The 26,396-nt window shown below is 44.4% G+C and overlaps 1 protein-coding gene across 1 annotated transcript in view; it reads right to left on the bottom strand.

The window, feature by feature from the left end:
* The window catches only part of PKHD1 (PKHD1 ciliary IPT domain containing fibrocystin/polyductin), a 448,252-nt gene extending 424,243 nt beyond the window's left edge, over nucleotides 1–24,009 (bottom strand). Inside the window, exons 1-12 of the mRNA XM_052647828.1 lie at nucleotides 23,958–24,009; nucleotides 21,056–21,133; nucleotides 20,286–20,430; nucleotides 16,245–16,353; nucleotides 12,642–12,699; nucleotides 8,980–9,058; nucleotides 6,799–6,873; nucleotides 5,737–5,801; nucleotides 5,187–5,226; nucleotides 4,244–4,314; nucleotides 2,678–2,779; nucleotides 1,554–1,649 (exon numbers count right to left, since the gene is read on the bottom strand). Coding sequence (XP_052503788.1) covers nucleotides 1,554–1,649; nucleotides 2,678–2,779; nucleotides 4,244–4,314; nucleotides 5,187–5,226; nucleotides 5,737–5,801; nucleotides 6,799–6,873; nucleotides 8,980–9,058; nucleotides 12,642–12,699; nucleotides 16,245–16,353; nucleotides 20,286–20,430; nucleotides 21,056–21,133; nucleotides 23,958–24,009 — 970 coding nt within the window. The remainder of the gene's footprint in view (nucleotides 1–1,553; nucleotides 1,650–2,677; nucleotides 2,780–4,243; nucleotides 4,315–5,186; nucleotides 5,227–5,736; nucleotides 5,802–6,798; nucleotides 6,874–8,979; nucleotides 9,059–12,641; nucleotides 12,700–16,244; nucleotides 16,354–20,285; nucleotides 20,431–21,055; nucleotides 21,134–23,957) is intronic.
* Nucleotides 24,010–26,396: the final 2,387 nt, after the last annotated feature.

The following is a 26,396-nucleotide window of genomic DNA, read 5'->3' as shown; positions in this document are numbered from 1 at the left end:
CCTGGGGAGGAGACTGTGATCTGCCTGTCTAGAGTTAACGATCGAATGTTAACAGCTGCCTGTCCACCCCACCCCTATTACTCTTCCATAAAAGAAATTCCAAAAGCATTGTATAAAGGACATTGTCAACCATCCAGAACTGCCACATTATGTTTTCCATACACATTTTATTTATAATGTACACTTTAAACTCTTTTGATCTTATTTTAGAGCAACATTCTGCAAACTTGCCTGCTAAATGTAACAAGGAAGCCTAGAAATGCAATACAAATTATTTCTTCAAGTTAAAAAAATCAGCAGCATTCAAGAAATTCCCCTACCACTACCCTGGTAGCTTCCAGCAGGAGCCGCCGTGAGAGGAATCAGACTGTCTATTCCCTGAATCCAGACTCACATTTTCTCCATCACTTGCTTCATATAGTCATTTGTTTCCTTGGATTAGAGCTTTCCCTGAGTAAAGACCACAGATCAGGGACCTGGAGAATGCCCAGCCTAAGCTTTGAATGCATTTTAACACCCGAATGGCCTTTCTTTAGAAAGTTTCCCCCCTCGATGAGACTCAGGAGATGAACTCCCCTGCCTGTGGTTTGACTGTGAAGTCAGCCCTTGTGAGGCATGTAGGACTCCAGACGCCAACTAGCCTTCATCCCTAACTACACCTGAGATCCTGTTCTAACACTTCCCAGAAAAGTGCTTCCCTGGTGCACTTGCAATTTGTAGCCATGGGGTAGGAGGTTTAAACACAGAAGGTGGACTTCCCTGGTGGTTCAGTGGTGAAGAATCCGCCTTGCAGTTCAGGATACCTGGGTTCGATCCTTGGTCCGAGAAGATCCCACATGCCATGGGGCAACTAAGCCAGTGTGCCACAACTGCTGAAGCCCACGCGTCTGGAGCCTGTGCTTCGCAAGAGGAGCCGCTACAGTGAGAAGCCTGCGCACTACAACAAAGAGTCACCCCCGCTTGCCGAAACTGGAGCAAGCCCATGTGCAGCAACGAAGATCCAGCCAAAAGTAAACAGTAAAAAAGGACAGTGGAACCTGCCCCCCTGCCCTCTTTGTTTCTGGTGGCCCCATCACAATACACCTCTACTTTTCAGAGTAACAGACAGCTGCCCACAAGGGCAAAGAAACAACGTTTAAATGCACCCCATTACCCCCCACTCTCTGCTTCATCTAACCATCCTATGAGCATAGAAGAAGCAGTCTGTTGCTCTGTCTTCTTAGAGTGTGAACTAGGGTGCAACTGACCCAGGGCATGGAGGAGGCAGCTCAGGCTTTTCCACCAATCACTATGGCGATGTCTTGATGGCAGTTACACTTCCTGGATCATGGTTTCCACTGAACCCCACCGGCCATTCAGTCGCCTGGGGCTAGGAATGCTGGGTGTTGCTGAGCATCTGCGTAAAGCTAAGAATACCTCTGAAAGTAAAGCTCTGATCCATGATGCACGGCTCACTGAGCAACCGATCAAACAGCTGAGACCAGATTCAAACACCTTCCTTTCCACTTCCTGCCCCTTGTGGTTAAAAAATGTCGCCGTGGCGACTTTCTTACCTGCCTGAGGAGCAGAGAGCCTTGCACCTTTACTTGGGGCCCTGGTGGTACACTCAATCCTCCTGGGAGACACATGTCTAATATCACACGGAATGCCTGAGGGGAAATTTAAATTAGATACAGATGTCAGTAGCAATATCAGTGGAGGTACAGATGTGGCCAAAGGACCACACTAAAGTAGACAGGCTCCTGTTGCCGGGCAAAAGGCCGGAAGTGGAGAGTAGAGAGAAAGTTGTGGGAGGAGGCAAGAAAGAGAGAATGCAGAGCAGTGGAACACAGGCCACTTGGAACAATCAGGAAGAAAGCAACGCCAGCCATGCTGTTCCCTGGAGATGACAAAGCTCGGGAAGGGAACTGTGACAGGAGAGTGTGAAAACATCGTCCAGTATCCTTGGTGTCACCAGCTAGAAGAGCATCCCATCGGGCAGAACAAAGGGTTCCAGGCAGGTTCCACAAAAGCACTGGCCAAGGGGGCATTCCAGAAGAATCTATGTAACAAATGCCCACCGACTCCTGCTTATTCCTACAAACAGGGCGAAGGAGGAGGGAGTGAGGTTGCCTTTTAGAAGGAGTGAAAATTGAAAAAAAGTGAAAGTGTTAGTCACTCAGTCGTGTCCCACTCTTTGGGACTCCATGGACTGTAGCCCACCAGGCTCCTCTATCCATGGAATTCTTCAGGGAAGAATGCTGGAGTGGGTTAACCATTCCCTTCTCCAAGGGATCTTCCCAACTCAGGGATTGAGCCCTGGTCTTCTGCAATGCAGACAGGTTCTTTGCCATCTGAGCCGCCAGGGAAGCCCTTAAAAGAAATACTTTTGTGAAGAGGAGCTGTGCCCTTGCTCCTCTTCCCTCCCCAGATGGGGACACCAAAGGGACTTGCTCTGATTTGTGAGTGTATCTGCAGCAGGACATTCTATTTTTGTTACATGTTTGCAGAGCTGCAGGGCCAAAATCCCCTCCTTTTCCCAGTCTCAACCAAACATAGGACAAAGACCGTGGAACAGGGTCCCAGGAGGAGTCAGAAGAGGCAAAGATCGCTTCCCTTCCACCCTCTACAGGCCAAAAGAGGTATATAATATCCAACAGCATTCAAATATGAACTCTTTTCAGTCATTTCAACTTACCTGCAATGGTAACCTGGGCAGGGTTGTCAAAGAAGTCTCCTGTAATTGTGATGTCTGTTCTTCCCCCAAGGCTCCCAGTTTCTGGAAACACAGACAGTATTTCTGCAAGAGGAAAAGAAAAGTAAGCTTCCAATTATAATCCAGGATGTGACCCAACGGCTGTTGAGTCGCTAAGTCCTGTCGGACTCTTTGTGACCCCATGGACGGTAGCCTGCTAGGTTCCTCTGTTCATGAGATTTTCCAGGCAAGAATACTGGAGTGGGTTGCCATGTCTTTCTCCAGGGGATCTTCCCAACCCAGGGATCGAACCCACATCTCTTGTGTCTCCTCCACTGCAGGCAGATTCTTTACCGTCTGAGCCACTATACAGGATCAATATTTGAAAAGAGTGGGAAATGCAGCTTTTCCCATGCAGTTTCCCCATGGTTGCTCATGCTGTCAGCAAAAATCCCTGCATACCATAAGGCTTTCTTAGGAAATCTGTCTCCTCTCTTCAAGGACCCTATTTATACATCACAGAACAGTAGGTTATACTTTATAGAGGCCTCAACTTCGCATGCATTGGTCAAGCTCTCAACTTACACATATGAGTCTGTGATTTGCTCTAAGCAAAAGAATGAGTTACACTGTCATATGCCACAAGTCCTCAGGAATTTAACTTTTTCTGATCTTTTCCCCTCCTATGGTCAAACTTTGAGAGTTCTAAGTTTCATCCCCTCAAACCGAACAAGCAGTCATGTTCTCTGATTAACTGAAGGTACAAAGAGGCTAATTATGAGTGGTTACCACTCCAAAACAAAAGCAAGGGTCAAAATTCAGCTTTGACGGAGGCAGGCCACCCAGAGAGTGAATGGCATCGACCCCTCGACTTAGGACATGTCTTGCACTTTTGGCAAAGGTAGATTTCTGCTGCCTCTGGGATCTGAATCAGCCTCACAACTTTTCAGTGGTTTTGAGACTGTACTCAACTTGAGAAGCTAGCACTCATTTTCACTAGTCAGATTTCTATTCCTGGACTGAGTTCACAATGCCATGCAAGTTTCCAGTTTTTCAGATTTTGCCTTTTTTTGTGTGCTCATCAGACAGCAACACAAACTTAGCATCTGTATCAGCAAATCATAAATCCTTGAAGGAATACTCAGAGATGAGATGTTAAAGTAACTACAAAGATGTGCTTTTAGATTTTTCAGTGCCATCTCTTTCCTGTTATTCTTTTAGAACATACAATAAGGATGATTCCCCCTTCTTTCATTCAGTCTATATCCCTAGATTTTGTATGAAAATCCATGACCAAGCCTCTTTTAATATTTTAATTTTACTTTAAATTTAATTTTAATAATTAATAAATAAATATTAAATTTAATATTTAAAAATGTAATATAGTAACTAAAGTCAACACTCAACAAGCAACCTATTCTCACACAAAACCAAATGGCCATCAATGACCGCAGGGAAAGCTTCAGGTGTTAATGATCATAAAGAAATGGCCAGGGGAAGGCAGAAAGAGTCCAAGGTCCAGGGTGGTGTGAGGGAGGGGGCGACAAAGACCGTGAAGGAAAATGGTACCTGAGTACGTCTGGTACAGAAAAAGGTCTTGCTTCGCACTGACCAGCCATGCATCCTTGTGTATCACTGACCTCCAAAAAAGAAAAAAAAAACCACACAGAATTGTGATTTGGATGAAAATTGCATCTGGGATTTCATTTTTTATATTGACTGCTTGAAAGAAGATCACTAACTTTTAGTGATCTTTAAAACTGTTTAGATACCGGCTCCTTTTGATGACTAGAGAATACCAGTGGGGCAAAGTTTGTTTTCTGATCTAGAAAATTACATGGGAATAATAATACCTACTTTACAGAGTGTGACTAGCATTAAACGGAATAATGAATGTGTAAGGGCTTAGTTTGGAAATGGCCCATGGGAGGTATTCAATAGATACTAGTTTTATTCCTTCCTAAAAAAAGAGACAGACACAAAGAGCAAATCTCCCAATGTTGAGCTAAGTAGCTATAGGTCATGTGTTATTATCTTCACAATGAAATTAATATCAGCTAGGCAATGCCCTTTTCAGGAAACACTGAAAAGTACATAGTGTCAGAACATGAGGTAAGGCAAGCAGAAATCAGACTGCACATTTCTGTCTCCAGAGTTCTATAAAATCTGGACCCTTTCCATCTTAAGTCATTTCCTGGAATGACACAAAGCACTTTATGGAACTATATACTGTTTTAAAATTCCAGTATTATGAGATTACTTAAGAAGTAATTCCCCAAATTCTGTATCTTTATCACACTGAAACATTTACATCACTTCGAGATGAGTACACAGGACACAATTATATTCACTCAGGTGAAAAAAAAGAATCAAGTAGGTACCTGGAGTTTTATTACACTACTGTTTGTATACTTTTAAAATTTTCCAGTATAAAAGGTTAAAGAAAACTAAGCAAGACAAGAAAGTAGATAATGTAAGATAAAAATAAATTTACTTCCTCCCAGTTACTTACTTTCCTTTGTTAAATACTGAGAAACTAACATTCTGGGAGCCTGTAACAAACAGAAACAAGCATTAATACAGGAACCTGCATGAACTACATGGGCCAGGACATTGCTATCATAAAGCCAAGAAGTCCAGCGATCACCAAGGTACCACCCACACCTTAACTTCTCTAACAGTGCTCGAAATAAACACATTCCGGACTCGCACCATCAGCAATGGCAACAGCTAACAATAAAAGGATAAATGTAATAGCAATAGAGCAGCTAAGAACTGGCTTGGAGTTAGACCAAGAATGATAAATCCTGCTCCACTGGTTACTAGCTTCAACTTTCTCACCTATAAAGAAAGAACAATCCCACCAGCCTCACAAGTGCATGTGTGAGGATTAATTTAGTTTATATTTAAGCTGCTTCCCATAGCGTCTCTCAGAGAACTCTCAACAAATGGTAATTATTATTATCATCCTCAGAGGAACCAATTCTTGAAATAGTTTTTTTTTCTGGACACAGAGACATAGATGGATAAGACTTTAAAATGCTATTCCTTCTCAAACAGACCAATGTAGTTGCCTTCCACACGACACTGCAGAGTCCCGAGACCATGGTCCTCCTGAATAGGATAGCTAGGGAAAGAACAGGAAAAGGTGAGAGATAAGAATTACCTTATCACTAATACCTAATTCACTTCAGAAGCCCTGGTTCTTTAGCCAGGAAGGTTATAAAGTAAAGTAAAATAAAATTCTAACTAGAGTTCTCATCAATACATACACTACCAGTCAAACACGTAGTGTGAGAGACAAAATTTGACGTACTCCTTACCTCCATTGGGTTCTTTCTTTCCAAAGTCTGTTTTATGACAAAGACAGCAAGATCATTATCACCCTCCCCCCCTAAAAAGTCTATTAGCAGGTATGAACCTGAAACAGGAAAATTCTGAGCAAACAAATGAAAGATACCAGGAAGAAATCACATTATACAATTTGCCTCTTCTAAACACTAGTCCCAAAAAGCTAAGTCATAGGGTACAGAAGGTTAACCCACTCAGTCCCGAGTGATTTGAAAAAGCCAGCAAAATGTTGGTTATCTGAAAAGTAAGCACATAGATACTCATTTTCTAAATTTTCCTTGTAATAAATAAACAACTGAAACTTTAGTGTTTTTTCTCTCTGGCTAGTCAATACAGTACAGTGGGTGAGAGGATGAACTCTGGATATAGTACAGTGGTTAACAGGATGAACTCCGGAGGCTAGTGAGTAGACCCAGGTTCAAACCCCAGCTCTGCCGCTTGCTCTTAGTGAGACTCTGGGCGATTACTTAACCTGTCTGTACCTCAGCTCCCAAATCTGTAAAGTGAGACTAAGAGCTGTATGTACTTACAAGGTTATTGGCTGCCTTCAATGTGAAAGTGTTCATGCAGTAAGCAGTTATTATTAGCTACCTGTCTTTTCAAGAAAGCTTTCAAGTTGCATTGTGAATCCATGACTGTGCCATTTCTAGGAAGTCTAAAGATAAGGCAATCAACAGGCATGGGTGCTTTAAATTAAAAATAGATGTTTGTGTGTGTGCTATGCCCACGTCGGAGAACCTAAGAACATAAATGTTGGCAAGAAAGATACTCACCGGGATCCCGTCTGTCTGTTTACAAGAGAGCAAGGAGTGATCCATTTGTCTCCCTGAGCTTCCAAAATCAGTGGACTGGATACAAAAAGGGAACAACAGACACAAGTCAAGAAGGAGTGCTCTCCGCAAACATTTCTGGAAAAACTCAGAGGAAACACTACTGTGAACATTCATCTCTTAACTTAGGGGGCATTAGTGCAGGTGGCTGGGAACCGCCCCTGAGGAGATGCTAAATCAGACCCTCAACCCTAGGGCAGGGTGCATTACACTCATCTGTGGCCCATACTTTCACACCAGTGAGGGAGCACTGCCCCTTCCAGAAAAATCATCATCATCTCCCCCTTGACTATACTGGGTCTACACAGAGCCGCTGAGGAGTGTATGCCTGTGTTCCTCGTAAACAGTATCCCAGACCAAGGCCGTGATGACACCAAGTACCGAGTATGACATATTGTCAGGGATGTACTTGGGGCTTCAAGCCTCCATGGGAAGAGTAATTTCCATTCAAGACAAGTTGACTATTATTACTATTATTATTAGGCCACAGCACAGCTTGCTGTATCTTAGCTCCCTAACTAGGGATTCAGCTGTGGCCGTAGCAGTGAAAAGTGCCGAGTCCTAACCACTGGGCTGCCAGGGAATTCCCTGACCATTATTTTATGCCAGAAATATAGATCCTGAAAGCAGTCAACTTCAAAATCAAAGATTTGTAGCAGAACATGAGGATCCCCCCATTCTATCCAAGGGGTAGAGGAAAAATTAGACATACTATGCGGTGTCTCTCAGCAGAGCATCTCATGAAGCTGTGGTCCTTCTACCTTAAGCTGCTGCTGCTGCTGCTAAGTCGCTTCAGTCGTGTCCGACTCTGTGCGACCCCATAGATGGCAGCCCACCAGGCTCCCCCGTCCCTGGGATTCTCCAGGCAAGAACACTGGAGTGGGTTGCTGTTTCCTTCTCCAGTGCATGAAAGTGAAAGTGAAATCCTCACTATAACTGCTTCATGCTGAGTAACCACAGTTGCTTAGAGGTACTCATGAACATCTCAATTTCAACACTTTCTGTTCTGTTCTCCCCCTTCCCTGGCATGAAGGATTCACTAGTATCACTTTCCACTTTAAAAGTCTCCAGTGGAAAAAGTCACATCAGCATCCTATGTACCCAACTCTTTGCAAGCCCACCAAGGTCCTCTGTCCATCAGATCACCCAGACAAGAATTGGAGTGGGTTGCCATTTCCTCCTCCAAGGGATCTTCCTGACCCAGGGATCAAACCCAAGTCTCCTGCTTGGCAGGCAGATTCTTTACCACTAAGCTACTAGAGAAGCCTTAATCATTCCCCCAAAATATTAAAAACTCAATTGCTTGCACAAACACCATATGACATCACTCACATGTGGAAACTAAAATATGATACAAATGAACTTATCTTCAAAACAGAAAGACTCACAGACATAGAGAAGAGCCTTGCAGTTGCCAAGGGGGAGAAGGAGAGGAGGAAAACAGGACCGGGAGCTTGGGATTAACAGATGCAAACTATTACATAAACTAATAGGATGGATAAACAAGGTCATACGGTATAGCACAGGGAAATATATTCAGTGTCCTGTGATAAACCATAATGGAAAATAATACGAAAAAGAACGTATATATAGATATACATATAGACATAAAACTGAATCGCTTTGCTGTACAGCAGAAATTAACACAACATTGTAAATCAACTAGACTTCAATAAAATAAATTTTAAAAATAGCTCAATGGCTTTCTGTACATTTTCCTCTGATCACACTAACAGAATTTCTAAATATACAGATGGATAACAAACAAGGATGTTACAGTGGTCAGATTCACACACGGTTATAAAAGATTTATTCCAGCCTGAGAAACAAGAGGGAGAAGGGGAAGAATCAAGAAAGGAAATCCACAGACGCAATTACAGTACAACTCACACTGTGCCCAGAGTGACTAGTTGTCAGTAAATAAATGGACCGACTTAATCGACCAGTTGCAGTTACATTAGCCAAGTTTGCTGAAGCCCAGCTCACCAGGGACCATAAACTGCAAAGAGGAAAATAGCAGTTCTGTGCCAACTGCTCACAATTTATTGCTATCAAGGAAGCCGGTCTCAAGGAGCATCCTGCATATCTGTAACAGGTCGAACGCAGAAACAAGCACACACTTACCTATCAATGTACTCAGCATCAAAATCAAAGGTTTCTGACCTTCCAGTGATAATCCAGCCATACACATGTATTAGCTTTCCTGTTTGAAAAAAAAAATTTTTAATTAACCTATTCAGCTCACACTCTAAATATATAACATAAACTGTATTTCTTTTTCAGTTACCTCTACTCAAACTGGTTGGGACTCAGAATACTAACACAGTTTTATAAACTGTACAACAGGAGAGGATCACCAAGTATGACCCAGTCATCGATATCAAAGAAGCAAAAATAATCAACCATTGCCAGTGCAGACTGTATCACGTAGGTATGGAACAGAAGAAATAGCAGGGCTTCCTCAGTCCCCGGGAGGGAGGGATGGAGGAAGGGAGGGAGGGGCCTGCTGAAATACACTGCCTTGCTCCCCTCTCTTGGCTGTGTATAGACCACTCACCTACACGAGATTTAAGAATAATATTCTTTGGGAGTGTTCCATGTGACTTTCCTCTGGACACATGTGGTAAGAGAAGGCTCACATCACACGATCTGGATGGATATTCAAAAATACTAAACTTTTTTCTGTATCTCAGAGTACGAAAGATAAATGTCACGGATGAACCAATGGGGTAGGAAGTCAGAAAGAAGGACATGAGAGAGCAACAGAGCCCTGGCTTAAAGAATGAGCCACTGCACATGTTATTCATTCAACAAAAATACTCATGTTCAAACATCAGGCAAATGGGGATCCACAGGCAGTCCGCACTGCCTTGCTCACTGATGAATGCATGACTTTCTCGGCTGGGTCTCCTCTAGGCAATCTGCAGAGATTCCCATTGGGTAGCAAGCTTTTCCCTGATACTCGCCTCTTTTGAGTTTGTAGGAATAGGGGAGCAGGCATCAACAACCCTTTTCATCAAGGGCACTCTCAGCACTACCCCCAACTTCTCTGCTCAGAGGACCTGGGAAAGAAATCTAGAACAGCCCCTTCTCAGAAACATTCTGGGGCCCATACCAGCTGCTACTTGAGCTGACTTCCTCCAGTTGAAAAGCACCTAGATTTAGATCTGTGGAAATGCATGAAGCAAGGTTTGAAGCAAACATAGCATAGCAAGGCAATGCAGTTCAAGTTCACCACACAATCCCACAACCTGCAAGAGTATGCCTTCAAATAATGATAGAATTTAACCATTGAGGCTGTCATCTTCCAGTATCACAATGCTAAGAGATAAGAGAGGTGGTTAACTAGACAAAACCTCAAAATTAGAAGAGGGAAGGGCACCTATAGGGCTCATGAGGCCACTGACTTCAGAGGACTTTGAATTTCTTCATGGCTACACTTAAGGCCAAAAAAGAATATGACCAAGAAGTAATGCTTCCTGACATGCTGTGCATATGTTTTATTAATAGGAAGTGATTTTAGCTGCAGTCATTGGATGACTGGTCCGAAAACAATGGAAAACTTCCAGGAAGTACGGCAGGCACTTGATCAGGGAATGAGTACAATGAGTGGGAAGTTAGTAGACTTAGACAAAGGTCATGGGGTTGGCGGAAGCCTAGGGCTTCCCCGGTATCTCGGCTGGTAAAGAATCTGCCTGCAATGCAGGAGAACCTGGTTCAGTTTCTCGGTCGGGAAGATCCCCTGGAGAAGGGATAAGTTACCCACTCCAGTATTCTTGGGTTTCCCTGGTGACTCAGACAGTGAAGAATCTGCCTGCAATGCAGGAGACCTGGGTTCAGTCCCTGGGTTGGGAAGATCCCCTGGAGGAGGGTATGGCAACCCACTTCAGCATTCTTGCCTGGAGAATCACAGTGGACAGAGGTGCCCTGTGGGGAGGCCAGTGGGCTACAGTCCATGGGGTTGCAAAGAATTGGACGTGACTGAGTGACTAATCACAACACAGCACATAGAGTCTGAAGGTCTCCACTGCTGTCCCATCTAGCAAAATAACTCACCTTCATTTCATCAGGGCTAAATGATCAGTTTCCTGGCTTTGGCAGGCATGATTTCTACAACTGATGGGCACCATTTTAAAAACGAATAGGAGGTTATAGAAACTAGGAATTCCCGTGCGTTTTTGTTTTATTTCTAAACAAAGAAGCCCAACAGCAGCTGACAAATGGCTAAGCCAGACCATGTGCTGGGGGAGGTAGGGGGTGGATTCCACGTCACAGTGGAGGACTGTTAACCACATATAGGAAATCAACTGCTCACAAAATATCTCTGCTGTCCCCGCTACCTCCCCCATCTCCGCGGCTGCTACTCTGGGCAGGCTTCCCAAAGGAAATGAGAGTAATCGTCTGGAAAGTGATTTTGAAGATGCAGCCGTGTGGATCCTGCCCAGAGGGAGCACTCCAACCAGTTCTCCCCGAAGGTGGAGAAGACAGTGTGAAGAACTCAAACTGGGTGGGAGAAATGGCCTTGATTAATCTGAGTGCCAGCTGATTCCCTGCGTCACACCGCTCACAACAGGCTCCCTCCTCATCCCTCATCCTAACAAGGCTTCTATCGTCCAAACAGGGGGAGCCAAATGACGGCGTGTGACTTTCACAGGTCACATCTCTTTTTAATAAAACATGATCATGTCTTGATTATTGAATAATGTGCACTAATAATGCCAAATTCATATTCTTCAGGATGTAATTTAAAAAACACATATATCTGTGTGTCTGTACAGATGCACCAAAAAGTACAAACACTTCTCAGTGACTCAGATATTCATTTCGACATTCTTGAGCCATTTGAAACTACATCAGTTCATGTGTTGAGACCCAGTCACAAATAAAAATTGAAGAACTTGTATCCCCATACTTATACCATCTGGAATCCCTGAACAAATGAAAAACCTAAAATAGATGTAGGAATTTGTCAAGAATCAGACTGCAAATTGTATGTAATCCTAGCTCTGTTCACTGTTAGTTTTAAAGCAGGTTTGGCAGGTCTTAGTTGCGCCCCTTTCTTTTACGTCCAGCCTCGACCCCACCAGCATTCTCTCTCTTCTTTTCTGTGCTCTTGGTCTCTGCATATCGGTGTGCTCTCTAGCTCATAAACAAACTCCCAGGATAAGGACCAGAGTTAATGGCCTTCCAAGTGGCACCCAACTCAGCTCAATACAAAATACAATCAATGTAAGGTACATGGGGTCACTCTAGACTCTGTCTGGGTCCAGACCTCAGCTTGACCACTCGTTAGGGGTATGCCTTTAGACAAATTACTTAACTTTTTGGTACCTCATTTTCTCATCTCCATAATGGAACTAATAATAGTTCTTATAGCACTAGGTGTTATGAGGATCTAATGAGATAATACAAACCAAAAGCTTAGAACAGATCCTGGCTCCCAGAGAGGGTCAATAAAGGTTTGCTAGTATGTGGATGATTATAAACTTAGGAGTGATGATGATGCCTATTTTCTCCATTCTCCAGCAACACCTGGTTTGGTTTTGCTGGTCTCTCTTTTCATGTAAGGATTCCTTTGATTATCAGTGGCGTCATAGAGCATAAGTGCCCAGAGGTGAAACCAAACCAGGTTTAAAGTAAACCAGGGGTTGACACTCACCTTCAAAACAACATCAGAGAAGCGGTAAGATTTTCCTGTTTATAGAGACCATCTACCAGGGTCGAAGGGTTTACCATAGCTTTGTTAAAGAGATTCCTATTTACTCCTTTCTTAATAGATTTCTTACCTGGAACTCCACTGGGTGGATTAACTTGGTAAACAATTGGTGTCTGTGCCCTGGAAAACTGTTTAGAAAGAGTTATCACAGTAAGCATTTCATCAGAATAGCACAACACCACACACAAGAAGCCTGCCATTCCTCACAGACCATTCATCTATGGAAGCAAGTTGCTGTATTTCCTCAAATCACTTCTACTTCTTTCCATTTTCATGATATTTCTGTGAAGCAGAGACAATAGATGTTGTCATAGTTCTTCCATAGACGAGGTCGAGGGAACCTGACAAGGTCATCTGTCTCCCCAGCACCATTATCACTCACACCTGGGCAAGTCTGTTTCTACCAGCCCACCGGTCATCCCAGGAGCATGTTTTACCAAAGGAAAGGTAGGCAAGCCACGCTTCAAAATACCAACCTTTTAATTCCATTATTGCAACTTGATATCTTGGGATCTTGAAGTATTTTTTTTTTTAACTTTTCTGGACAATAATTTGCTTATTTAAATGGAAAGGATTGCAACTTTAATTATTATCAGCCAGCACCTTGGTAGGGATTAGTAAGCTACAAAAATTAGAAGTTTGAAAGATACCCAAGGGAGATTTGTTCAGGAAAATGGAAGGTGCCTGTTGGGGGGAAAACATGACGCAACGAATGAGAAGCAACATTATTCTCCAAGGAGGAGACCAGCGTGGATGGGAGAGGCAGGGGGAGCCTGGTCATGGCACTCAAGTCACCCCCTGAAGCACATCATGTGCTAACTATAAGTTCCAGAGAGGCAGGGGCAAGGCCTAAGTCATTGGTTGTATCCCTGGGCACAGCCTGGTATAAGCAAACATTTACATTTTTGTGAATGCATGGAGAGGCCCCATCTGAGACAACTGACACACTGCCCGGAAGCAAAGGAGAAAAGGAGACCATTCCAGGAATCCCATATCACCTATCATCCTCTGGGTTAGTCCCAGATTACAGCATTTCACAGTCAGGGAGACTGGGAATAAACAGAGAGTCATTAGGATGGACTGCCCTGGCCGCGGTTTGAGCCCCATGCTAATGATTCACCCAGGAGGAGACCCAGTCTCCCCATCCTGCTACCCTCACCCCCATCTCTTACACACACCTAGACCACCTTCCCTCCCCAAACCTACTGTACCTCCCATCTGCAAAGCCAAGACAGCGAATTGTTTCACTTGGTCAGCTTCCAGCACCCCAGGAGTCCTCCTTCCCAGGGAGAAGGCCACTAAAGAGTAACTCCGGTGTTAATCACCAGCCCTCATCAGACATCGTGAATCAACAGACATTGACGGTGTCTTGGCAAGTGCGGGCTTTACATATTGATTCACACATCTGTGCAGTCTGTCATCAAGGTTAGTTTCCTCCCTTCCTAACGGAAAAGGTCAGAAAAGAGTGCACAGAAAATATGCACAGTCTGGGGGTCAAAAGAAGAATGCTGTGACTTCACAGGCTGGGAGCTGTCTCTGATGGCACTGAAGGATGAAGATTAACACAGCTCCACACACACTTGCCAAACGTACACTCCCTCTCTCCCAGCCTCCTCCCGAACCCAGACCTCCACCTCCCGCCAGGACACCTTTCAGACCACTGTCATGCCCACTGGGACTTTATCATGGGAGCTTCGTGAAATAGAGCAGTGGTTACTGCCCCATCTCCCAGATGTTAGAAACGGAGGCAGATGAAACAACCAAGTCCAAACCACACAAGAAAACACACCTGTCAACTTCCAGCTTAAAATACAAGGTCTACCCTTCAGCTGTATGCCTTCCTCCAGAAGAGCAGCGGAAAGAAAGCTTGATCACCCCTCCCAGGTCCTCAGGGTGGTGGAGCAGGCTCAGAGGGAAACCTCGGAGAGGGCTTCACTTGTGATTTCTCTGTGAGCTGACATGACATAGAGCAGTACGTTTTTACGAGAAACAGGCCTCTGGTCACCCACCAAGCTAGAGACGTGACAGAGTGAAAAATTAATGAGCTTCCAAATCCAGCTTTCCTCATGCTGATCCCTGAGCCCAAGGAGGGTCGGCAGCAGCAAGATGGGGAGCTGAGAAGCAGAGGATGAGAGTGACAAAGCCGAGCCACCAGCTGCTTGATAAACCTTCTGTGAGCTGTTCTAACTCGTCAGTGCCTGCAGCAGGCTCTTTGGAGTGGACTGGCGAGGTGGAATTAATTTTTAATACACACGGTTCCCCTAGCCCCAGTCCCCAAACAAAGGCAGACACTGGGTTTCCTTCAGCTCAGAATGCCTCTCATTAACTGCATCCCCTGGTGATTTTTCATCAACTTACCGAGTTCGGGGAACCACTGAAGGACTTGCTATCTTTAATGTGTGATTTTAGGAAGTGTTTCTTTTCTTTCCCCTCTCTCTCCTTCCTAATCTTTTAATCAGTAGGAAAACTATTATCTGGGGTGAAAGGCCATCAAAACCAAAAACAGCATGGTGATTAAGGACCATGCCCGGCCATCTCTCTTCTTTTTATTCATTGAGACACTGTAGAGGTGGCGGTGTGAGTCTTAATAAAAAAGAATAATTTTTTTCTTTCTGCCCCATATGTGCAGAAGCAAAATTCTGGAAAACAAGATTCCCTTGGAGGGAGAAACAAGTTGCTAAATGTGAATTGATGGCAAATTCTAAAGATGAATTGCCTATATTAAAAGGCAGATCGTATGAGAGATGAATTTAGAAAACGAAGACTTGTTGTAAAGGAGCATTAATTAATAACTAAACTGTGCTCTTAGGAACCCTCTTTTAAATGGAGGCTCCTTGTGGGAAGTACAACCATGGCAAGGGGCCCTGCTGAACCACTGCCCATTATAGAAAGTCTAGAACCTATGCTTTCAGAGATTATTTTAGTGTATTAATAAAACCGCTCTGAAATGGGCAGTAGACTAAACAACATTAAGCCCCAACGTAAAATTAATGCATATGGAACCTCTAAAATAAGCCCAGGCATTGGCTCATAAACGCTCTCTCACTCTCTCTCCCCCAACCACCCCCACCCCACCTGCCCTGGTTGCTTTTGGCTGTCTCTGAGCTTGAAGGAGAATTGCAGCAGCCAACGCCCTTTTGGTTTAGGATTGGAAAGAGAAGCAGAAATCAACCGTGAAGCAGAGAGGAAGGTACAACTTGGGTCCCTGAGTCCCTTCACCACGCTGACACTCCAAATGATTGATCTCTGTAAGATGAACCACTGATGCCCAATGGTAATCTTTGAGGCTCCTCTATGGGCTTCCATTTAAATGAGGATTTAGATGCAGGTTCAAATCCTGGCTCTACAATTTATGAACTGGACGACATGGCCAAATTATTTAATCTCCCTGAGTCCCAGGTTTCTCATCTGTAAAAGCAGGATAATAAAAAACTACCCCATAAAATTGCTGTAATAAGTTAATGAGTATAAAGCACTTAGCAAGATCCTGACATTCACACGCTCTATCTTTACTTTCTTAAGATAGTCTCAGAAACCCCATGAATATCATCTACCTGTACTCTCATCCTGGCAAAGCAGACAGACTCCCTAGCTGAGATGTAACTTGCTTGTCAACAATGTAAGCACACCCTCAGATCAGGCAAACACACTTTCCTCCCTCCTTGGAACCCACCTTGAAAGTGCAGCTGTCTCGTGGTCCTGGATGTGGGCTGCCTACCACCTGTCCCCCAGCCTGCACTTCCAGGGAGTACACACCCTCCTGTGCTTCAGGCAGCAGAGATCTGAGGGCAGAAAGTGGAAATCCGTATGAATCACCCATGAATTGCCATCGACGGATGAATGGATTAAGACGTGGTACACAGATACAATGGAATATCACTCTGCGATAAAGAGGGATGAAACTGAGTCATTTGTAGCAATGTAGATGAATAAAGAGTCTGTCATACAAAATGAAGTAAGTCAGAAAAGAGAAAAACAAATATCGTATATTAACGCATATACGTGGAGCCTAGAAAAATAGCACTGATGAACCTATTTGCAGGACAGGAATAGAGACACGGATGTAGAGAACGGATTTGTGGACCTGGTGGGGAAGGAGAGGGTGGGATGAACTGAGAGGGGAGCACTACCACGTGTGAAATAGACAGCTAGTGGAAGCTGCTGGAGAGCACAGGGAGCTCAGCGCTGCTCTGTGATGACCTGGAGGGGTGGGATAAGGGGACGGGAGGGAGGCTCAAGAGAGAGGGGACACGTGTATACTTATAGCTGATTCACATTGTTGTACAGCAGAAACTAACACAACGTTGTAAAGCAATTATATTCTAATTAAAAATAAATAATAAATAAAATTATTTTTTTAAAAACGTGAATTGCCAAAGCTGCCAGTCCAACTTCACTACTTCAAATGTCCTTCCTGCACCTGTGTGTGTGTGTTCTTAGTCAATCAGTCATGTCTAACACTTCAGGACCCCATGAGTGGCAGCCCACCAGGCTCCTCTGTCCACGGAATTCTCCAAGCAACAATACGGGAATGAGTTGCCATGCCCTTCTCCAGGGGATCTTCCCAACCCAGGGATCAAACCAGATCTCCCGCATTGCAGGCAGATTCTTTACCAGTTGAGCCACCAGGGAAGCCCAAGAATACTGGCGTGGGTAGCCTGTCCATTTTCCAGGGGAACTGCTCAACCCAGGAATCAAACCAGGGTCCCCTGCGTTGCAGGCAGATTCTCTACTAGCTGAGCTATCTGGGAAGCCCTCTGCACCTGTGAAGCAGAGCTAACCCAGGATTCCTGTATTTCACTTTTTACCTCCCCTACCCATTCACTAGACTTTAAAGATCGGATCCTTCAGCAAAATAAGTTATGAATCTTTTATTGAAAGGACCTGAGATTTTAAAAATTCTGTCCTGTAAAGAGTTGGAAGGGACTTTGATAGATAATCTACTCTAGTTTCCAGTTAAAAAATAATGAGTTCCATATAGAGGGGATTCCCAAGTGACTCAGTGGTAAAGAATCCTCCTGCCACTGCAGGAGATTCAGGTTTGATCCCTGGCTTGGGGAAGATGTCCTGGAGGAGGAAATGGCAACCGACTCCAGTATTCTTGCCTGGGAAATCCCACGGACAGAGGAGTCTGGCAGCCTACAGTCCATGGGGTCACAAAGAATCAGACACGACTTGGCAACTAAACAACAACCACATATTAATGGATTAACGGGTAAGTAAACACCAATGTGAAGGGCAAAGTAGGACCTGAGTCCGAAGCTCTTTCTGATAAAAGGCATTGATTTTACATGTTGCCAAATCTCTTGACTTAACACTTATTCCAGCAGCTCATAAACACTCCCCGTATCCCCCAGAGAGTCCTAGACCTCCTCTCCTCTTTTCATGAAGATCACAGTGATTTCTTTGCCTTTTTGAGGCCGCCATTCAGTCTGATTTTTGTGAGAGGAGAATATGATGAACACGAGTTAGATTTTAGAAGTGTCTCCCCTCCAAAACTTCTCCTAAAATCTTTAACATTACTCTAAATCTTTAAATCTTCACTGTCCAATGTGCTAGCCATTAGCCATATGTGATTATTGAGCACTTGAATAGTGGCTAGTCCCAGACTTCCCAGGTGGGTCAGAGGTTAAGAATCCGGCTGCCAATACAGGGGACAGGGGTTCAAGCCCTGCTCCAGGAAGATTCCACATGCTGCCGTGCACCTGAGTCTGTGTGCCACAGTTGACCCCACACACCCTAGAGCCTGCGCTCTGCAACAGGAGAAGCCGCCACAATGAGAAGCCCGTGCACAGCAACTAGAGGGTGGTCCCTGCTCCCCGAAACTAGAGAGCCTGCACACATCAACAAAGACCAGCGCAGCCCTAAATCAATAAATAAGTAAAATATTTATCAAAAAAAGAATTGCGGTAGTACCAATTAAGATATTCTATTAAGGTAAAATACACACTGGGTTTTGAAGACTTTGTACGCAAAGTCTTATTAAATTTACATGTTGATTACATGCAAAATGACAGTGTTTCGGCTATGTTGAGCTAAATAACATGCATCATTAAAATTAATCTCACCTCTTTCTTTCAAATTTTTTAACTGACTACTAGAAAATGTTAAGTTTTCTCTGTGGCTCGCATTATATTTTGGTTGGGCAGTGCTGATTTAGACGCTCCAGTGCCAAATTTTGCAAACTCAGACATGTCTTTTTATGATAATAACAGTATTTCATTGATTATTTTCCCACATTTGAGTGCTAATTTAATTTGATATTCATCTCCCAATCAGAGTACATTTAAGAGGGTTGTATTTCTTTTCTTCTAAAATGGTGATATAAAGTCAATGGTGCATGTTAAAGTCATTAGTATGTTGCGGTTGAGAAAACAGAACATACAAATTGAGTTTTGACTTATTTCATAGCAAGTTCTTGCAAGAACTCTATCCCCTAAAATATTATATAACCTACGGAAATCATCTCTCCCTATAGCAATGCTATAAGGAACTTCAGTGTAAGAAATATCTATTGAGCATCTTCTACTAGCAAGATATTGTGCTCAGCATCATAAGGACTACAAGGATGAGTTGATCACATCCTCTGTCCTCAAAGCACTTAGTTTCATGAGGATGAATCTGAAAAGTGAGCAGCTGCCACAGTGTCAGGAGAAACAAAAAGCTGAGGAAACTGGGCCACTAAGGCTATGCATATTGTCCCTTTGTGTAAATTACAAAAAGGTCCTCCCTCAAGGATGATGAATTGCGCAAAAAAGTGTGTAACACACACACAAACACCCACATCACGTTGATGAATTCCTAGAACACGCTCCTTCCTCGTAGCCTGGATTTCACTTCCTACTTGTCTGTCCCCCTGTGAAGGAAGGGAAAGATGATACTCAGTTGGCTGTTAGGGGCGAGGGAGTGTGTGCAGTATGGTTGGTTCAATAGGCAGAGATAGAGGAGGGGGAGCTTTCCTGAAAGAGGAAACAGAAAACAAAAGGACATAATAATCTCCTTTTCTCTAAAGAATGGTCCACTTTCAGGCAGCATGTCTAAGATGTTAAAGAAAGAATGAACGAGTGTAAACTTTGGTGGCCAATGAGAACTTAAGTAGGACGATAGAAAATCTGGAATCCTGTAAACATCACATCGAACTCAGCAAAGAAACTAAAGACTAAGGTGAATTTCCTTTCTAAATGGTTTTTAGTTAATGTACAGTCATTACAATTATGCCTACTCCAAAAGTGAAAGTTGCTCAGTCGTGTCTGACCCTTTGCGACCCCGTGGACTGTAGCCTGCCAGGCTTCTCTGGCCATGGAATTTTCCAGGCAAGAATTCTGGAGTGGGTTTCCATTCCCTTCTCCAGGGGATCTTCCTGACTCAGGGACTGAACCCGGGTCTCCCGCACTGCAGGCAGATTCTTTATCATCTGAGCCATCAGGGAAGAAGATGGTAAAATAGCCTCACTTATTAAAATCTGAATAGCAATAGAAGCCTTGCAAAAAAATCAGCAACTGAAAACATAATCCAACTCCTCCTTACAAATATTGTAAAATTCTCAAAAATCTTTCCCATAGTCTCATCCTTTCCCATATCTCATCCTCATTAAGCCCTGATAGGGAACTATGTTGGTAAATGCAGTCACTGCAGAAGTTGCTCTAATTCACCACCAAAAGCTACAGAGATGAAGAAAGTATTCATCCCAACTGGCCTTCCCAGTCCCGGGTACCTGGTCCTGCACATCACAGCTGGAACATCCAGGAAGACAGGGGAGACGTCACAGGGGATGCTGGGCAGCGTGGGCAGAGCCACATTCACCAGGTGGATCTCCAGTTGAGAGCCATTGGCGGGATGAAGAAGACCCAGCTCCAAACCTGAACACAAGGCACAGAGGGGAGTCTCAGGCTGAAAGGAGCTGTAACCCACAGTGGGCAATACAAAAACACGCCACAAGGGGGCAGTGGGAGGCACTGAGTTTACCCAAAATTCAAAGGCTCCTTATTTCCAAAGGCATTTCTGAGTGCCATATGAATGAGTGTTCTCATTTATGACTTTACTTTTTAAAAAATTCTCATTTCAGGTCCATCCATCTAAATTCAGGAAAGAATTCTCCAACCCTGAAAGTTACTCTTTATCGTGGAGTAAGATGGAGACACTGAGCATGCAGGATTATCAGCAAGGAAGATAGATAACCAAGGTTCTGGGGCCACATTGCCAAGTTCTAGGCTACATGTCTATCATCTCATCAGGGTTCCTTGAGTCCACTCCACAGCTCAGAATAAGGAAACGGACCCAGACACGGAATGGTGTGATGTGACATTAGCAAGTGGGCACCTATTAATAGTTAATAGTAACAGAGAGGGTGCTCAGTAGGTCCATCCCCCTTCAGGACCTCTTTTACATCTGTCCTTAGACAAGAAGAAAACCAGAGACTCACATCCTTTAGGATTCTCTAGATCAGTAAATGAGAAACTTGCATTTGGCAAGACCAAAACCTACCATCAAAAATGACTGTGATCCATGTCCCCCCTGCGAGGCTACCTTCTTCAGGTTCAATGTGGATATTCAGACAAGGCACTGTAAGTGAATAGGAGAGACACTGGCTTCAGTGTGCAAATTCAGTCCCCCAGCTTCCTTTTAGCATTCCTCAGAATCACCAGTCGGGCTTGATACAGCCCAGAACAACGGCCCCACCCCCAGAGCTTCTGCTTCAGTAGGTCTGGGTAAAGCCCAAGAATTTGCATTTCTGACAAAGCGTCATCTGTGCTTTCAGTCTGGAGAATCACACCTTCAAAGCTCCCATTTTAGGAAAAGTTCTGACTGATCCTAGACACCCAGAAACCCAGTGTTCACCAAGACTATCCTGAATTTCCACTTCCCTTGGAGGAAGCCTCAAGGATACACTTGGCCCCTAATGGAATCTGAGATGCGTCTTCCCTCTTACTCACTCGTGAATCAGCAGGGCATGTTTTCTGTGTGTGTGTGTGCTTACTCGCTCAGTCACATCCGACTCTTTGTGACCCCAGGGACGGTAGCCCACCAGGTTCCTCTACCCAAGGGATTTCCCAAGCAAGAATACTAGAGTGGGTTGCCATGCCCTCCTCTACGGGATCTTCCTGACCCAAGCATCGAACCTGTGTCTCCTGCGTCTCCTGCATTGCAGGCGAATTCTTTATTCATCAGGTCATTTTACAGTTACCACTTATTTCCAATATTTCCACTTCCCAGAAACTTTTAGAAGCTGTCTCTATTTCAATCCTCCTACTCGGTACGCCATCCTCTTTTGAATACATTATCAGAATGACTCCCCAAATACAAAATGCTCCAAATTTTTGCTTTGCCTGCTCAGAGAAGCAGTGAATCATCAATCAGTACTGGAATTAAAAAAAAAAAAAAAAACCCACTATAGACTTGCACACTAGGCTAAACTGGGTTCTCCCATACAGACTGTAGGCTGAGTATGACGTTATCAATGCCTCATCTTTGAGGGTGCTCCTGGATGGACATTCCTTGTCCGAGGTAAAGCCAGCAAAAATCAGCTCCCCACTGAAGCCTACAAAACACTTTTCTGTATTAGAAAAGTTAAAGGATCATCGAGGCCACGCCAACTCTGGCAAACCCAAGGCATCCATGTACATATATGCAGGTGGCTCAGTGCACAAGGGAGAAGGCAATGGCACCCCACTCCAGTACTCTTGCCTGGAAAATCCCATGGATGGAGGAGCCTGGTGGGCTGCAGTCCATGGGGTCGTTAAGAGTCGGACAGGACTGAGTGACTTCACTTTCACTTTTCACTTTCATGCATTGGAGAAGGAAATGGCAACCCACTCCAGTGTTCTTGCCTGGAGAATCCCAGGGACAGGGGAGCCTGGCAGGCTGCCGTCTATGGGGTCGCACAGAGTCGGACACGACTGAAGTGACTTAGCAGCAGCAGCAGCAGTGCACAAGAGTGATGATGTAACTGAGTAGGACCCATGGGGCCTTCCCGGGAGGTGGGGGACAGGGGTCGTCAATAGGCTTTTCCCCATAGCCTCTGCTTTACCTCCTCTCTGCGGCATCAGGATTACAGTATTTGATTCGCATTTCCTAAATTGCTCTGCAAATATGAAAATCCCCCACCAAACGGAAGGTGTTAACTACTCGATGAGCCTGAGCACAGAGCCCCAGGCCTTCGAGAGCCTGAGGACTGATAATGTTAACCTCTGTGACAGCACCTGGTTACCTCACCACCATCAGTCAGAATTGTGCGAGCTGACCCAATGACCCCCCAACTCGCACCTGACTTTTATAATGGCTTTGCTAAAATCCTTCAGAGAACTCAGGCTTGTTTGTGTGTGTGTTTTTTCCCCCAGGGGATGAGCTATCATTCTCCTTGCACAGCCCTGCAATAAACGTTTCTCCGCTCCAAACTCTGACATTTCTGTTTGTCTGGCCTCACTCTAGGTTGTGAACATGAACTTGCGCTAACCGTAAAGACCCATTCACAAGAACACAATCATTGGTGGCGCTCTGGCCAGATCAGCTCACACTCGCCCTCAAAGCTATATTAGAGGCATGAGCACTCAGTTGCTCCAGTCATGTCTGACTCTTTGCGACCCTATGGACTGCGGCCCAGGTTCCTCTGTCCATGGGGTTTTCCAGGCAAGAATACTGGAGTGGGTTGCCATTTCTTTTTCCAGGGGATCTTCCTGACCCAGGGATTGAACCTGTGTCTCCTGCATCTCCTGCATTGGCAAGCATATTCCTTACCTCTAGCACCACCTGGGAAGCCCCCAAGAAGATACAGAGGATAACCGAATTAGCTGAGAAAAGTAGAGACACAATTTCAGAAAAGAAAATTTTAGTCAGCCGTTCATTGCTAAGACAAGCTAAGCCTTCCTTTGGGAAGATAAGTAATAAAATCTAAAAATAACTGCATTGTATGGCTCAAAAAAGAGTTATAAAAAGAAGATTATGTTATTATTAAAAGCTCTAGACTATAACAGCAACTTCCTCTGGCTGTTAAAAATTAAACTATGTATTTATAACTGTTTAATGTACAACCTCAACCAACAAACAGAAAAAAATTATTAAGCAGAGAAAATTCAGTCTTGGAGGAGACACTAATAGGTCATCCCCAATAATATTTCAGTTCAGTTCAGTTCAGTCGCTCAGTCATGTCTGACTCTTTGTGACCCCATGGACTGCAGCACGCCAGGCTTTCGAGTCCATCACCAACTCCCAGAGCTTGCTCAAACTCATGTCCACTGAGTCAGTGATGCCATCCAACCGTCTCATCTTCTGTTGTCCCCTTCTCCTCCTGCCTTCAACCTTTCCCAATAATATTTAAGTATCAATAAACTAGTTCTCAAGGTAACCTGTTGTGGTCTCCTTAAAATCTCTTCAAAACACATTCACCGACCTGCCAAAAGTAGTATTTTGATACTTGTCAGAGAGATCAGAGAGCCAGTCATCTTGCTGAAATCGATCCTTTCAAAAGTGCTCAGACATTAAACACATCTTCAATTTTGGTTGGAGCAGCATAGCTTTATAAAAACAAAATGAAAAGAAAATGACTATCATTTTTGCTTACATACAATTGCTTTGCTGTGTTAAAACTTGGAGAATTAAGGATCTTCTGAGAGACCCGCCATCATCCCAACTTGCAAAAAAAGGACAATCTATAAAATCACCACTATTCTACCCCCCTGCTGTCTCATTCACTTATTTTATGCATACGCAAGCTAGGGAAGTAATAGTAACCTCTTGCATTAATTCATTCTTAAACAAACACTTACATTTTAAAAGTAAGTCAATTCCAGAGTCAAAATACTAGCTAATGGTGACGAGGGGGAGGGGGTTGTTTTGTTTTGTTTTCTGGAAGTCTCAGTCCTCCAGGAACCAAACAACATGCAAAAAAAGAGTAAAGAGCTTAACAAAATGAAAGTTAAATGTGGTAACAGGTTGAAAAACTGATGCTAATGGAAAGTTGCAGGACATTATCTTACCCTGGTGGCTCAGCCATAAAGAATCTGCCTGCAATGCAGGAGACCAGGGTTCAATCCCTGGGCGGGGAAGATACCCTGGGGGAGGGCATGGCAACCCACTCTAGTACTCTTGCCTGGAGAATCCCATGGATGGAGGATTTTGGCAAGCTACAGTTCATAGGGTCACACAGAGTCAGACACGACTGAAGTGGCCAAGCAGCAGCAGCAGCAGCATCTTACCCTCACAGCAGAGGAAACAGGGAGGGAGTAACAGGAAGAAAAAGCTGGACCCTCCAAACTGGACCTCCCAGGTCCCTCTACCTCAATTCACAACGCCTGGACCATCTTCCTTAAACGCTGCTTTCACTGTGGCTTTGTCCTGTTTAATGCTTTCAATTCAAAGCAAAACCTCTATCACGTCAAACAGAGGATAAGAACACTTGAGAGGATTTTTATTAAGAATAACTGAGGTGATACATGCTGCTGTTGCTGCTGCTAAGTCGCTTCAGTCGTGTCCAACGCTGTGCGACCCCAAAGACGGCAGCCTGCCAGGCTCCCCCATCCCTGGGATTCTCCAGGCAAGAACACTGGAGTGGGTTGCCATTTCCTTCTCCAGTGCATGAAAGTGAAAAGTGAAAGTGAAGTGGCTCAGTCGAGTCCAACTCTTATTGACTCCAGGGACTGCATGCAGCCCACCAGGCTCCTCCTTCCATGGGATTTTCCAGGCAAGAGTACTGGAGTGGGGTGCCATTGCCTTCTCCATACCTAAAGAAATTAACACAGGGCCTGGTACAAAGAAGACACTCACAAAGGTCAGTTTTCCTTTCAAAGGCTCTCTGCTTCCCACAGAAAGCCCTGATTCTGCAGTTTCACCCGGACCTGCCCCTCACATTTCCAACTTCCCCTTTCACTGCACCCAGCAAGCTCCCCACATGGCAGCGTCTGCCTTGGATCCTGTTGGTCCCTTTCTAGAGTCCCCCAACTTTCTTGTGCCCTAAAGAACTCCTGGCCTCCTTCAGGGCCCAACTCAGGAGCTGCCTCTCCATGGAATCTGTCGCCCATGTAGATTCATAAATTAACTAGCTCCCAGACTTCCCTGGTGGTCCAGTGGCTAAAACTCCACACTCCCAATGTAGGGGGCCCGGGTTCGACCCCTGGTCAGGGAGCTAGATCCCACATGCTGCAACTAAGACACAGAGCAGCCAAATAAATAAAGGTTTAAGAAAAAAATTAACTGGCCTCCAAATACGAAGGGCAAGGAGACACCTTAGAAGGAGGCAAACACTCCAGATTTGCAGGTGCTGGGTTTCATAAGCAGGAAAACTTTTACATATGAGGCTCGTCTTGGGTGTTAGCAAGATGAATAGATCTCCACCCATCACAATCTTAACAGTTTATACAGAGGCTTGAACAGTGTTCAGTCACGTGTTCAGTCCCAATGATCTCAGTGCCACATGGCTCTCTGAAAACTGCATCTTTGAAAACAGCTCCTGTTGTGGAACCTTTGCACAAAAGGTACATTTCAAGTACACGGGGTGGGGTGGGAGGAGGCCTGCTTGTAGGTGGACTGGTAGTCACGCCCCGTCCATGACCTGGAGGAGGTGGACCAGCGTCCATCCCTCCTGACCTCGTTTAACAGGTGAAGCAAGACTCCACGTGTTAACATTATATCCTCAATGTAACAAACCCCTTTCATTGATATTGGGGGGGGAGGGGTTAAGAAAACACTGAAGCCAGAAAAAACAGTTTTATCATTACAAAATAAATAAATAAATAAGTGCCCAGAAAAAAAGTATCTACAAAAAGCTTAAGAATAAACGTATCTTTTAGGTATGCCCGAATTAAGACAGTGCAATGGATAATCACCTGTAGTT

This window comes from Budorcas taxicolor, chromosome 11, assembly GCF_023091745.1.
Source record: "Budorcas taxicolor isolate Tak-1 chromosome 11, Takin1.1, whole genome shotgun sequence".
NCBI lineage: Eukaryota > Metazoa > Chordata > Mammalia > Artiodactyla > Bovidae > Budorcas > Budorcas taxicolor.
Note: the sequence above shows the minus strand (reverse complement) of the source record. Positions and strands in the feature narration are given on the sequence as shown.